General features: G+C 48.5%; 2 protein-coding genes across 2 annotated transcripts in view; one reads left to right on the top strand and one right to left on the bottom strand.

The window, feature by feature from the left end:
- The window catches only part of LOC119953601 (procathepsin L-like), a 32,572-nt gene extending 23,953 nt beyond the window's left edge, over positions 1-8,619 (top strand). The window contains exons 6-8 of the mRNA XM_038778021.1: positions 1,403-1,562; positions 6,703-6,808; positions 8,241-8,619. Coding sequence (XP_038633949.1) covers positions 1,403-1,562; positions 6,703-6,808; positions 8,241-8,340 — 366 coding nt within the window. The 3' untranslated portion in view covers positions 8,341-8,619. The remainder of the gene's footprint in view (positions 1-1,402; positions 1,563-6,702; positions 6,809-8,240) is intronic.
- The window catches only part of LOC119952927, a 1,042,551-nt gene that overhangs the window by 657,069 nt on the left and 371,021 nt on the right, over positions 1-14,461 (bottom strand).

Raw genomic sequence — 14,461 nt, forward strand, 5'->3', positions numbered from 1 at the left:
ATTTGGCCCATCGAGTCTGTACTGATCCCATGAAAGAGCACTCTACCTAAGCCCGATCCCTCACCTTATCCCTGGAACCCCTCCAAGGGGAAATTCAGCATAGCCAATCCACCTAACCTGCACATTCTTTGGTCTGTGGGAGGAATCCGGGGAACGCAAAGGAAACCCAAGCAGACATGGGAAGAAACTGCAAACTGCACACAGATTCGAACCCGGGGATCTGACACTGTGAGGCAGCAGTGCTAATCACTGTGCCACCGTGCCGCCCAAAACAAAGCTGAGCTGAGAAGTTTGAGAGTATCATTATGAAGACTGTTTTTCAGATATGTTAATTTAAAAAAAAATGGAATTGCTGCTAACTGTTTCTTCAATTTTGGATTGGTGAGTTGAGCAGTTTCGTTCTCCAAGGATAATATCTCACTGCAGTTTCTGGTTCTGGGCACTGAAAGGATCTTTTACAAGTGTCACTGTTTCCCATTGAAATGGAGTCAGTGTGAGGGTATTGCAAGAGCTGCTCATTCTAATACAGGGCAACGGAACACACTCAGGTCTTTTTTATACATTGGGAGCCGTCTAACACTTATTCTAACACCAGGCTTTGAACACCTGGGCCAAATTTTCCTTTTCTTCTCTGAAATGCTGGCTCAGCTGGACAAAGAGGTGTGCAGCTCACTGGCAGTACAGCTGGCTTTTCTTGTCCTATGGTCCCGCACTTCAGAAGAAAGAAATACTGCATCCGCGTCCCATGCTAAGAGGGAGTGGGGATCCGGGTTACGATTGCCCCAGTTAAGAAAAAGAGGAATCCCCCCCCCCCCCCCCCACCGCCCCGATGCACACAGGAACACCCTCACCATGGGAACACCCAGCACGGAGAGAGACCACCATCCCGTGGACATGCGAATCCCCCAATGGAGTTCCCAAGATAAACTACCCACAAGGCACTGCCAAGTGATGGTGTGGGACTTCTTAAATCTCCTGAGCAATACAGCGGTGAAAGCCACTGTTGCAATATCACCCTTCTCGCTCACTCTCACTGTGGTGAGACCCGTCACCCCGCCGGACTTGATTTTTGTTACAGGGGGTAAATGTGGTGAATGTATAATGCGTAATTCACACTGTGTATCACTGTGTCCCTGTGGGCTCCATCTGTGAGCCGTTGCGCGGCTCTGCCCACAGGGGGAGATGAGGAACTTGTACAGGGCTCCACCCTTGGCTCCGCCCATGGCCCCTCCCACTACCGGAAGTATAAAGTGCTGCGGTCTTGTGAATCTGCCCTCAGTTCTTCTGGTCGCAGGCCTGCTCAGTTGTAAGTCGATTGAAGCCACAGTTTGCTTCCTCTCTTGTCGTGATGGTCGCATCACTCACACTCTGCAAATTTTTTCACAATTTGTTTAACTCTTAGGATGGAACATGCAGCTTTCGGAGAAATAGGTTTGTTGTCACAATCAGAACGTACGGACGTATCAGACGAAGGACAAGGTTTTTGGAGCATGCAGTGAAATGGATTGGACCAATAGCTGTTGCAATTGATGCAAGTGGACCTTTCCGCTGGTACAGACAAGGTAAGGCACAGAAACCTTTTTATTCTTAATTATTTCTCAATATTCAGAATGGAAATGACCGCAACCCTTCACCTCGTTCATGTTTTCCACCCCCAGTTCTGTATACGCTCCAGTGCTGTCTAACACCATGAGGTTAAAATTAATTTGATGGACAATTGTTTCCCACCCATTCGCAGTGATACAGGCAGCTCAGAAACTTGGTGCTGCTGCTAATTTCACTGATAAGTGATGACCAGCTCAGTGCTGACGTGCTGCTGAGGGTCTGCAACCCTCAACAGGGGCCCAGGTTTATGTGAGGTTAGCTCCATTTAAAGTGAGTTTGTATGACTTAAACACAATCTGCACCTCTGAAAGGAGCAGGTGCTGCAACTCAGGCAGAGACTCTGAGCACAAAGAGAAGTGGAAATGGTGCAACAGGCCAGGCAGCATCCCCTAGGTTCTCTGATACAGCACTGGAGGCCTTGGTCCAGGAGGTGGACAGGAGAAGAGAGGTCCCCTTCCTTCAGGGGAGCACGAAACCCTCCAGACAGACATTGCAAAGGCAGTGGGATCAGGCAGCGTCATGGCCAATGCCAGCAATCTAGTTCCGAGGACCTGGAGGCAGAGGCACAAAATGTTCGATGACCCCACACGAGTGGTCAGGGTGAGTGAATTTGTTCCTTGCTGTACACATACAAAAGCACCACTAGCCTCACACATTGCCCCATTCACCACACCCACTTCACTCACCTCCTAAAAACATCCAACACAATCATAGCTCACATGTCTCCACCTCACCCACACACAGTTAACACTAATGCAAACATCACACCCACACCTCACAGCTTGCACACACTGCCAGATATTCAACCATGAAAGCCACATCACCCAAACAGATTGCAACAAACTCAGTGACACATCTCCCTCTCTCTTGCAGGACAAGGTGGCCCATAACCAGAGGCAACAGCACCAATCCGGCAGAGACCAGCATGGCAGTATGGGTGGGGGGGCTCAATACTGGAAATCATTGGTGCAGCCACAACTGAGGCTGTGGTCAATGGTCAGGGTGAAACAATAGAGGATGATGGTTTGTTCCTCCCAAATCCACCTCCTCCCATCCCATTTCCCCCTCATCCCACAACCTCTTGTGGTTTACAAGCTGCAGATGGTACATTTGTGAATCCCTTGCTTTCCTTCACTTCCTTCACCCTAACCCTATCCCAGCCCCTCTATCATGTCAGATAGACAAGAACTGCCAGCTGGTCAAGAACTGGTGCAGGATCTTGAAGTGCAAGAGGAACAAGAGATGAAGAAGGAACACCATCACTCAATCTCACACTCACAGGCAGCAGCTCAGATACTGGCACTGAGTGAACTATAGAGGGTGGCACAGAGACAGGATCTGCACGGAGTGAGTCACTGGGCTGTAGCCAGGACAGTGGGAAAGGACAGTGTGGGTGCCAGCTCACCTGCGGTTTCAGATGGTTTCTGCTCCGGAGAACGTAGACTCAACCAGGAAACAAAGAAGAAAAGGTTGACAGGCGTGTGCATCAGATACTTGGCGCATTGTCAGACCTGGTCTGCTGTCACTGTAAATGGGCATAGATATGGTCCAACTTCAACCTGGTACTGGGCTGTACCCAAAATATACATTGGGGGGTATTTTATGCGTGTGACACGGATCTTGGCTGTTTGCTGCACAGAGACCAATCAGGCTACTGGTGGGTGCTCCACAGGACTCCAAGATCAGGAAGACCCTCCCACCAAGATCTGCCAGCCAATCAGCCACATCATTTGTTTGCCACTCAGTACTCCCGAGAAGACAGCAGCTGGAGGCCCAGAATCGCAGAGCAACTCAGGGAAGTCACAGGAAGGGGTTGTGGGGAGACTTTGAGTGGTAAGGAACAACAGCAGGTCGTTGGCTTTCAGCGGTCACGCCCCACCTGCCCTTCCTAATGCTAGGTCACTCGATCAAGCACTGAGTGCCTCTGAATTAGGAATTCCCCTCGGGAGACCATAAGAAGCCGGCACAGGTTTGCTCATCGTGCTCCCGGCTTGGTGACAGGTCCGCTTGTGTCTGGATTAATACCAGCGACAGCAGAATGAGACCCATCAGTTGGCATCAGTAACCCAGTTAGGGGCCTGAATGGGCAGGGGGGTGGCAAGATTGTCCATCAGCCTTCCTCCCTCAGAGTTGTTCACAGTGGAGGTGGGAAGTGGGCATGTTCCCTACCCCTCCCCTCTGATTAAATGCCATCCCTTCTTGTAAACGCATCTCAGGAAGGGTACAAGGTACTATCCTGTATCTGAGCGCTGCCATGGAAGCTCAGACTGAAGTCATGACATCTCAGCTTATTGCTGTGCAAGGTCAGTGCTGTCTTCCCCAGTGAAAGACTGTAACCTCCCAGCAGCCACGCTACAGCCACTGGGATCACAATGAGGAGGAGAATTCTGGTAGCCCAGGGAAACAGTAAAGCGGGCAGTCAGGGAATTCACCCTTCGCATGGATTGGATTTGTACCAAGGTACAGTGAAAAGTATTTTTCTGCGAGCAGCTCAACAGATCATTAAGTACATGCAAAAAAAAAGAAATAAAAGAAAATACATAACAGGGCAACACAAGGTACTCAATGTAACTACATAACACCGGCATCGGATGAAACATACAGGGGTGTCGTGGTAATGAGGTCAGTCCACAAGAGGGTCATTTAGGTGTCTGGTAATAGTGGGGAAGAAACTGTTTTTGAGTCTGTTTGTGCGTGTTCTCCTGCCCGATGGAAGAAGTTGAAAGAGTGAGTAAGCTGGGTGGGAGGGGCCTTTGATTATGATGCCCGCTTTCCCCAGGCAGCGGGAGGTGTAGATGGAGTCAATGGATGGGAGGAAGGTTTGTGTGATGGACTGGGCTGTGTTCACGACTCTCTGAAGTTTCTTGCAATCTTGGGCCCAGCAGTTGCCATACCAGGCTGTGATGCAGCCAGAAAGGATGCTTTCTATGGTGCAATTGTAAAAGTTGGTGAGAGTTAATGTTAACATGCTGTTGACTTCTACATTTCTATGTGAACCATAAGCTGTTTCTTATATAACAACACAAGAGTTATTTCTATGCAATGATATACGCGACTACGCACTAAACTAGACCTAATAACTAAGATGACCTTTACTCAACTTTGGGGTGACCGGCTCTGTGCGGGAGATAAGGCCTTTACCTGTGTCCCCGTTGGTCAGCTGGAAGTCTCCAGGTTCATCACGGCTGGGCTTGTCCTTCAGGTAGCGATTGCGGGTCCTTGAACTTGGCTAGTTGATGTGTTGCAATAGGTCGCAGACAGGCCGGTCCAAAAGAGGCTGATCCCTAGTGCGCAGGGCTTCTTATCCTTCTTCTCTTTTGTGCACTTTTGGGTGGTCCTATCTCCAGCTCCAATGGATCGATAGGGTTTTGATCACCCTCATTGATCCTAGCCAATTAGGGGGCAGATACCTCGGTGCCTGGGCGGGTCCCAGCTATCATTGTCCTAGTCACATAGGCCTTTCCAAATCAGGGGAAGTGGCGCCAGTTAGTCTGCTACTGTTGTAACTCCTTGATTCAAACTCTATTGTCCTGGGGGAAATTGTGATTGACTCTTAATGAATACAAGTTTCAGTCAGATCTGGCTTCTTTGCACAACACACAGAAGCTGTGTACTTGTCTGTGTCCAAGCTGACCACAGTTCCCTTTGGTCCTTTGCAGGTGGCCATTTTAGATGGTTCCAATGTCGAATTTCCTTAGTTTCCTGATGAAGTATAGGCGCTGTTGTGCTTTCTTGGTGGTAGCATCGTGGTGGGTGGACCAGGACTGATTTTTGGAGATGTGCACCCCTCGGAATTTGAAACTGCTAACCATCTCCACCTCGGCCCTGGAAAGTCTCTGCCCTCATGATGTTCCGGCTGTGGAGGATCCAGCAGATCACCATGAATTGGGACACAGGCTCCAGCAGGAACTGGCGGATCTTCTAGAACAGTCCGGGCAGCACCTCAATGCTCTGCTCTGTGATCTTTCAGAGGGCAGCATGGCTCTCACTGTTCACATACTGCTCACATGTGCTCGGGATGTGGAACAAAGTCATGAGCCAGGTGTAGAGAGGATAACCCTTGTCACCTAGCAACCATTTTCTGGTTTGACATGTGACTCGAATACTGAGGGGACAGTGGATGGGTGCAGAATGAAATCATCATGATCGCTGTCAGGGTAACGGACATTCACCAGCATGATGTGCTCATCGTGTCGCACACCACTCATAACATTGAAAGTACAGACACTTTGGAAGCCAACTTTGAGGCTGACAACTCTATCCCAGAGTTCACATATGCCACACCTTTTCCATAGGGGTCAGTGCCTCCCAACCCAATTAGCATATTTAGTGTGATCCTTTTTCATTCCAGGGTGTGGTGGAGCTTACAGAAACCAATATTGAAACCAAAAACACAAAACAATTATCCAAAAGTAAATAAATGTTTGTTGATTATTTCATAAATTTATAGGGACTGCTGTTTGCAAGGACTTTTAATAGGTCCCCAGTAAATTGCCCCAGTGCTGTCTATGGTCAGTTGATGAATATAATACCCACAACGGAGTTGAGAGATTGAGAAAAGACACTCCACAGAACTCTGAGTGATGAGAGCCCAGAACCCAGGCTACATTGTGATGTGTGACAGGAAAAATGAATGGAAAATGTGAGCAATGGTAAACATTGACACAAAAACATGAACAAACTTCCTGCAATTAGAAATGTGTAACCCAGACATGATTTGTAACAACAGTCCAGTCAATATAAATGCTGAATTTGGCTGAAAATGGTGTTAAAGTTGTAAATAGGCTGAAGGTCGAAGATTAAATGACAAACAGATCTATTGATGAAAGGCCAAGGAATGGTAATGGAATAAATAAAGAAACTAAAGCTGTGTCCAGAGGGGCAGGAATGGCAGATGTGAGAATATTGGGATTTATAATGTGAAAAGTCAATAAAAGTGACAAAATAATGTGACAAAAGGAGCTGAGTTTTGTAGAGTGGATTGTATTCCAGAAGATAATTAGACCGAAATGATGATGAAAAGTAAAACTTGTTTGAAAGGGAAAAATAACTATATTTTACAATTATATCATATTCAAAATAAAAGTCTATCTACAGGAATCTACAGGTATCGTCGGTGCCGTAACCACGGAGTAAACCACGCAGTCTTGGTGGTTGGATATGGACGTGAGAGAAGAAGCAAGTATTGGCTGGTTAAAAACAGGTATGTACTTTATAAAAACAACAAGATCACAGCTGGGGCAGTGACAGGAGAACTGGATTTACTCTCAGTCTTCCTGGGATAGGGAGGGAATCATCCGCCAAAATTCCCCCTGCTGATTACTATCCAAAGGCACCGGGGAAGCTGCAGAAAAGATTCACAAGGATAAAACTGGAACTGAGGAGAAATTTCTCAGAAAAAGCTGAACAGGCTGGAGCTCATTTCTTCAGAAAAGAGAAGGTTGAGAGGTGACCTGATGGAGGACTTTAAGATTATGAAAGGATTCGATGTCAGAAAGGAGAAAATGTTTCCTCTTCTGGGGGCGATCAATATAAGATAGTCACAATACGGGTGGCATGGTTGCACAGTGGTTAGCACTGCTGCCTCATAGTGTCAGGGACCTGGGTTCAATTCGGGCCTTGCGTAACTGTCTGTGTGGAGTTTACACTTTCTCCTCATCTCTGCGTGGGTTTCCTCCAGGTGCTCCGGTTTCCTCCCACAGTCAAAAGATATGCAGGTTAGGTGGATTGGCCATGCTAAATTGCCCCTTAGTGTCCAAAAGATTAGGTGTGGTTACTGGATGATGGGATGGGGGTGGGGTGGCTTGGGCCGAGGTGGAGTGTTCTTTCAGATGGTTTGTGCAGACTGGATAGGCCGAATAGCCTCCTGCACTGTAGTGATTCTATGATTGTGTGAATAAATCAATCAGAAATACAGGAGAAATCTCTTTATCCAGAGAGTGGTTGAATTGGGGAAATGTTACCACGAGGAGTGGTTGAGCTGAATAACACAGATACATTGATGGCGAAGATAAACATGAGAGTGAAAGGAATGGAAGTATAGGTTGATAGGGTTTGATGAAGAGGGATGGGAGGAGGCTCATGTGGACAAGGAATAACAGCACAGAGCAGTTGGATTTAATTTCCCATTTCCGTGTTGCAGTCCATGCGTCCATGCCAGCAACGCTAAATGATGGGTGAGATTACCCGATCCTTCCCACTGGCAGATCTTCCAGCCCCGCCATTAGTGACCCCTTGCCCTCGGAATCACCAGTGGCGGGAAACCCCATTGACAGTTAAAGGACAAGAAGATCCCACCGCTGACCAATGGCATGCTGCTTCCATCGGTGGAATACCCGCCGCTGAGGATGGGAGAAATCTCCCCCAATATGTTTATGCAGATGCGAAGGGTTAATGGTAGGGTAATGGTTGGGTAACAACTTCAATGGAAATAAATTTTTTGACTGCTGACAGGGGTAGTGGGGGTCTATTGCTGATGGCACTGGACAACAGTGGTTTTGGGGGAGGGGGGATGCTTTGGTATCGGTTGAAGGACTGCACAACCAGCCATCAAACTTCCAGTGTGAAGCTCCTCAGTTTTCCAAATCTGTCACTTCAATAGAACTGTGATGTTAATATACTTTCTTATTTTCCAGTTGGGGAACACGGTGGGGGGATCGAGGTTACATCAAAATGGTGAAGGGTGTGTGGAGAAACTGCGGAATTACAAGACATGCAGTCTATCCAACCGTGTAAGGAGCCACATATTAATCCAAAGCTTCATGGAACTCTCCCCGAAAGAATGACGGAAACATTTCTGCTGCTGCTTACTCATTCTATGCCATTGCTTTAACTTTCTGCTGCAAGTTTAAAAAGTGGAATAATAACAGCTTTTGCACATTTTTATAGCTTCACATAAAGACCAAACCCATTGTGTATTTAATGTATGTAACCACATCATCCAACTTGTGTAGAGACAATGGGCTGCATGTACTGGTGATGTCGAGCAATATAATAAACACTGTCTGCAATCACTTTGAGAATCTTTTTATTCAAAATGAACAATTTAGATTGATGAAAAAGTGTCTAGGGTTTTACATGAGATGGCTCGTGAGGTAGTAAGTGCATTGGTGGTAGTTTTCCAAACTTCCCTCGATCCTGGAACATTTCCATCCGACTAATAACTCCTCTATTGAAGAAGAAAGTGAGCAGAAAACAGTAAACTACAGGCCACTTAGCTTTTTAAAAAATATTTATTTATTCTCCTCTTTTACATTTTCTCCCAAATTTACACCCACCAACAGTAAACAATAATCAGTAATAAACAATAATCAGTAACAAATATGTCAATCACCATATCGATAACAATGATCCCATCCTCCCACTAAACCCAAAACATGAGCCCACATGTTCACATAAACAACTGACAAAAAGGAATCAGGAATCACCCATGGCCACCATTAACACCCATCACCCCCCTCCCCCAATCCTCCCACCCACCCCCCCAACTAATGTTCGATGTCATCCAGTTCTTGAAAGTGCACAATGAATAATGCCCATGAATTGTAGAACCCCTCCATCCTTCCCCTCAGTTCAAACTTAACCTTCTCAAGAATCAAGAATTCCACCAGGTCCCCCCGTCTGCCAGGGCACAGGGTGGAGAGGCTGCCCTCCAACCCATCAGGTTCCGCCTTCGGGCGATCAACGAGGCGAAGGCTACGACATCTGCCTCTGCACCCGTTTCCAATCCTGGCTGGTCCGACACCCCGAATATGGCCTCCCGGGGCCCCGGGTCCAGTTTTACGCGCACCACTTTGGAAATTATCCTAAAAACCTCCTTCCAGTAATCCTCTAGCTTTGGACAGGACCAAAACATATGAACATGATTAGCGGGGCACACACACACCCCCCCCCCCCTCCCCCCCGTCTTCTACGCCTTCAAAGAATTAGCTAATCCTCACCCTCGTGAGGTGTGCTCTGTATACCACCTTCAGCTGTATCAGCCCCAACCTTGCGCACGGGGTGGAGGCATTCACTCTCCGGAGCACCGCACACCAGAACCCCTCCTCCATATCCTCTCCCAACTCTTCCTCCCACTTTGCTTTGATCTCTTCAGTTGTGCCTTCTCCTCCTACAAAATAGCTCCGTAGACCGCCGACACTTCCCCCTTCTCCAGTCCCCCTGTCGTCAGCACCTCCTGCAGCAATGCGGAGGCCGGCTCCTCTGAAAGGTTCTGTACCTCCCTTCTGGCAAAATCTCGAACCTGCATGTATCTAAACATTTCCCACTTGACCTCTTGACCGGACCTCCTAACCCCCTCACGTTCCACGTCACTATCCAAACTGGGGGTCTCTCAACCCCCCCCCCCCCCCCCACCATTCTTATCCATCATCATCATACCACCAGGCCCTGCCCCATAAGCCTGACCCGCCCCTATCCATTATGAACATCGAACCCCTTCCCCCCCCCCCCCCCAAGAACCTCCCCTACATTCTCCCAGCATCAATCCCTTCCCGCCCCTTGCCTGCCTCATAGGCCCATCGAAACTTGCCCTGTCCGCAGCCCTCCTCTCACCTCATCTCCGTTCACTAGCCGACTTTAGTTAGCTAGCGCACGTGGCTCCCCCTGCCAAGGTATACTATCCCCTCCCACCCAGTCCCAGAGAATGAAAAAACAAAAACAACAATCCAACCCATACAATTCACTAAACTAAGATATAACCGTCGCAAACAGAATGCCAATGAACCCAACCAATAACTTGAACTCTGTAACAATGTGAAGAGAAGTAAATTACAATACACATCAGTAAAAAAGAAAGTTATAGCATTTACACATTTCCCAGCTCCCCAATCACAGTCCACAGTCTCTCTTCCAGCTCCGCTCCTCACGTCTGTCTGTTCTCACGAACGTCTCAGCCGCCTCCGCTGTCTCGAAATAAGTCTTTGACATCATACGTCACCCTCAGCTTCGCCGGGTAAACCATACCAAATCACACCCGCTTCTTGTACAGTGCTGCCTTCACTCGCCGGAATGCCGCTCGTCTTTTTGCCAACTTCACCGTCAAGTCCTGGTAGATCCGAACTCCGGTACCATCCCACTGCACCTCACTCTTCTGCTTCGCCCAGCTTAACACCTTCTCCTTCATGCAGTACTTATGGAAACAGATGATTACTGCTCTTGGTGGCTTACTCACTTTGGGCTTCGGCCTTAACGACCAATGAGCTTGGTCCTGTCATAATATCCACTCATGGATATAATGAGATGCAGACAGACAGTGATTGACACACAGGATAACCAATGAACACACGCAACATAGTACAACTAATCACCAGACAGGACACTACCACTATAACACACACAGGGCATTAAGACTTTGCCTCTTCTCACTGGATACAGCTAAAGAGACAGAGTGCACAAGGCAACGAACACCTTCTCCATGTGGCAGAGAGTTAGTCTGGTCAAGCCAGTCTGAGGTTATCAGTTTAGATTAATAGAGTGTCAACCCACAGCAGATTATGTACATCAACAAGCAAGTTCAATAAAACAGTGTTGGACCATCTCCTGTGTCGGAAGCCTGATTTGAGTCTCACTGCATGAAGTTGCAGTCGATGTTAGACCAACTCAGATAACACATCATGGTACCAGGGAACTATTAACTCTAATTAACCTACATCAAGTGACTCTGCAATGACCAGCAAGCAAACATCCAGCGGCATGGAAAAGATCCAGCCCCCTCCGCAACTCCGGATCTCCGGCAACCTCGGTGCCAACTGGAAGGTCTTCAAACAGAAGTTCCTCCTGTATATCGAGGCCTCCGACCTCAAGGCTGCATCGGATGCCAGGAAGATCACGCTGTTCCTGTCAACTGCGGGGGCTCACGCCATCCACATCTTCAACTCGCTCACATTTGCCGATGGTGAAGACAAGACGAAGTTCAAGACAGTTCTGCTGAAATTCGACAGCCACTGCAAAGTCAAGGTTTGAACGGTACATCTTCCAACAGAGGCTTCAGGGTAAGGATGAATCTTTTCAGTCCTTCTTGACCCATCTCCGCATCCTAGCGCAGTCATGTAATTATGACTCAGCGGCTGATTCCATAATCCGGGATCAGATCGTTTTCGGTCCGACTCCCTGCGGGAGCAGCTACTCAAAATTAAACAGTTGACCCTCTCCGTCGCCATCGAAACGTGTGTTGTCCATGAGCATGCCAGAAATCGTTACTCCCTCATCAGGGCGGCAGAAACTGCAAAATTGGCCTCCCACGAGGCAGAAAGGGTGCAGGCCATCGCAAAAATGCAAGGCCTGATCATCGAGGAGAGTGGCCGTTTCGAGCACTTTTCACGGATCCCCACGCATGCGCGCCACGACCGGGAGGATGATGAAGCCGAAGACCCGACTGTGCATGTGCGAACGTCGGCCGACCGCACTGCGCATGCGCGACGGCGCACAGAACCCACTGACGTCAGCGCCATGACGTGTCCTAATTGTGACTCCGCCCATTTAAAGCAGCAATGTCCAGCCAAAGGCAGGCGATGTCTACAGTGTGGAAAGCCTGGACCTTATGCGGCCCCGGCAGGTCCCCTCCACTGGGCAACAGCCAGCGATCCCAGCTGCAGCGCAGACGTGTCCACTGCATACAACAAAGTATGCAGGATTCTGATCCCGAAAGCCCAACAGACCCCGATGTTGACTGCCTCAAGTCTCCGTATCGGGTGGGCATCATCACCACAAGTTTTGCTCGGAGTCCTCTGTTGACATCCACCACCTTCTGCAGCTTGTCCCCCATCGAGGTGAGCTGGTCGCTTTTCTGCGATGTGGCCGCCTCCACTTCCTTCATCTTCTCGGCATGCTCTCTCACCACAGCCGATGACTTTGCCACAGATACTCTCACCAGGGCGATTGCCTCCTCCATCAATGACTTTGATGTCACCGCCATATCTTTCCTCAAAGCCTCCATGTGCCTAGAAAATTGCTTTTCTAGCTCCACCGCCATCACCTCGGTCATCTTCTCCACTGTAAGTAGTGTGGCCCCACCATGCGGTCCGTCCTCCACCACCTTGTCAGCACTTTTGCTCGTCTTCTCATTCAATGGTGAGGCCACGTTTCCTCCCTTCCTCAACGCTGCTTTAACGGCTTATTATTTTTCCTTTTCCTCACTCTTCCTTCCTTCTTCAATCTCAAATTTCTTTAAAACTTCTGTCTTCTTTTTTTTTGTATGCCACCAGAATTTCCCTGAGACCGGGCTTCAGTCTTCTTACCACACTCTCGGCGGCAGCCAACCGATGTGGGACATCTCACCTACATCGTGCCCTGGCTTCGGGCCTGCAGCCTCGGCCTCCGCTTGGCTCTGCCCCCGCTGCTTCCTTCAAGTTTTCAGGAGAGAGAAAAAAAACAGAAAAAAATGTTCTCCTTTCCTCTCCGTGCTATTTGAGACCTTCGGCTTTCAGGATGCTCCTTGGGGAACAAGTCGCGATCCCCGCTCCTCCTCCACGTGCAGCTGCCCCGCTGAACCCACCGGGACCAGTCTCTCCCCTCCCGCTCCGTGAAATGGAGCCTTGATGCTAGCACAGGGCGAGAGAGTCAGGGCCAACCCGGAAAGGTTTATTTCTTTAAAATAAATCTGCGGGGAACCCCCCCGAAAAAGACCGTGATATCGAGGACTGGTGGGAGCTTCTTCCGAACGTGGCCGCTCCGCTCGCAGACGCCACCGGAAGTCCAGGCCTCTTAGCTTGACATCTGTCATGGGGATGGCATTCGAGTCAAACATTAAAAGTGATATAGTTGGGTACTTTGAGAAACTCACGGTAATCAGGGAGAATCAGCATGGTTTTGCAAAAAGGAAATTCTTTGTATAAAGGAGTTATTTGAAGGAGTAACCTGTGTCGTGGATAAAGGGGAACCTGTAGATGCACTGTACTTGGGTTTCCAGGAGACATTTGATAAGGCATTAAAGGTTATTGCAGAAAATAAAAGCTCATGGGTGTAGGAGTAACATATTAGTGTGGATTGGCTGGCTGGAAGAAAATGGTGAGTATGCTTAAATAGGTCATTGTCTGATTGGCAGGCTGTGATGAGTGGAGCCCCACTAAATGCAGGCATGAGGGTGACCTGACCCGCCAGCCCAGCCCCCATCAGACCCCCAACAGAGACCTCTGGTTTCAGACGTACCACCAGACCCCCATCAGACACCACTCATCAGACCCCTCTATTAGACAAACACCCATATCAGAGAACCCCATCTCGGGGACTTCCAAATTGGAAACCCCATATAAAGACCCCCATAGGACCCCATCATAAGGCCTCTCCATCAAACCCCCATATCAAAGACCGCCCTATCAGAGACATCCATATCAGAGGCCCACCACCAGAGAACCGCCCCCACAAGAGTCCCCCATATCGGACCCCCTTATCAGTTACCTGCATATCAGAGATCCCCATATCAAAGAACCACCCCCCACCACCCCAATCAGTCACCCCTTCCAGGAAACTAAAGAGCAGTGCAGGCAAAAATATTGCTGCTTTTTCACTTATCAGCCCCTTACCCCTGCTGCCTCAGACAGAAGTGTTGAAAACAGCAGCTGTTACTTCATTAAAGGCCAAAACACATCACAAAGCTTTAAACCTCCTCAGACCATTTGATCTATGAGGCTTCTATTCACTTTGAAAGAGAAAAAAACAAATAACAAAGAGCAAAAAAAAATACAGCACAGGAACAGGCCCTTTGGCCCTCCAAGCCTGTGCAAACCATGCTGCCCGTCTAAACTACAACCTTCTGCACTTCTGGGGTCCGTATCCCTCTTTTCCTATACTATTCATGTATTTGTCAAGATTCCCTTATATGTCACTATCATCCCTGCTTCCACCACCTCCTCCGGCA

Source organism: Scyliorhinus canicula, chromosome 18 (assembly GCF_902713615.1).
Source record: "Scyliorhinus canicula chromosome 18, sScyCan1.1, whole genome shotgun sequence".
NCBI lineage: Eukaryota > Metazoa > Chordata > Chondrichthyes > Carcharhiniformes > Scyliorhinidae > Scyliorhinus > Scyliorhinus canicula.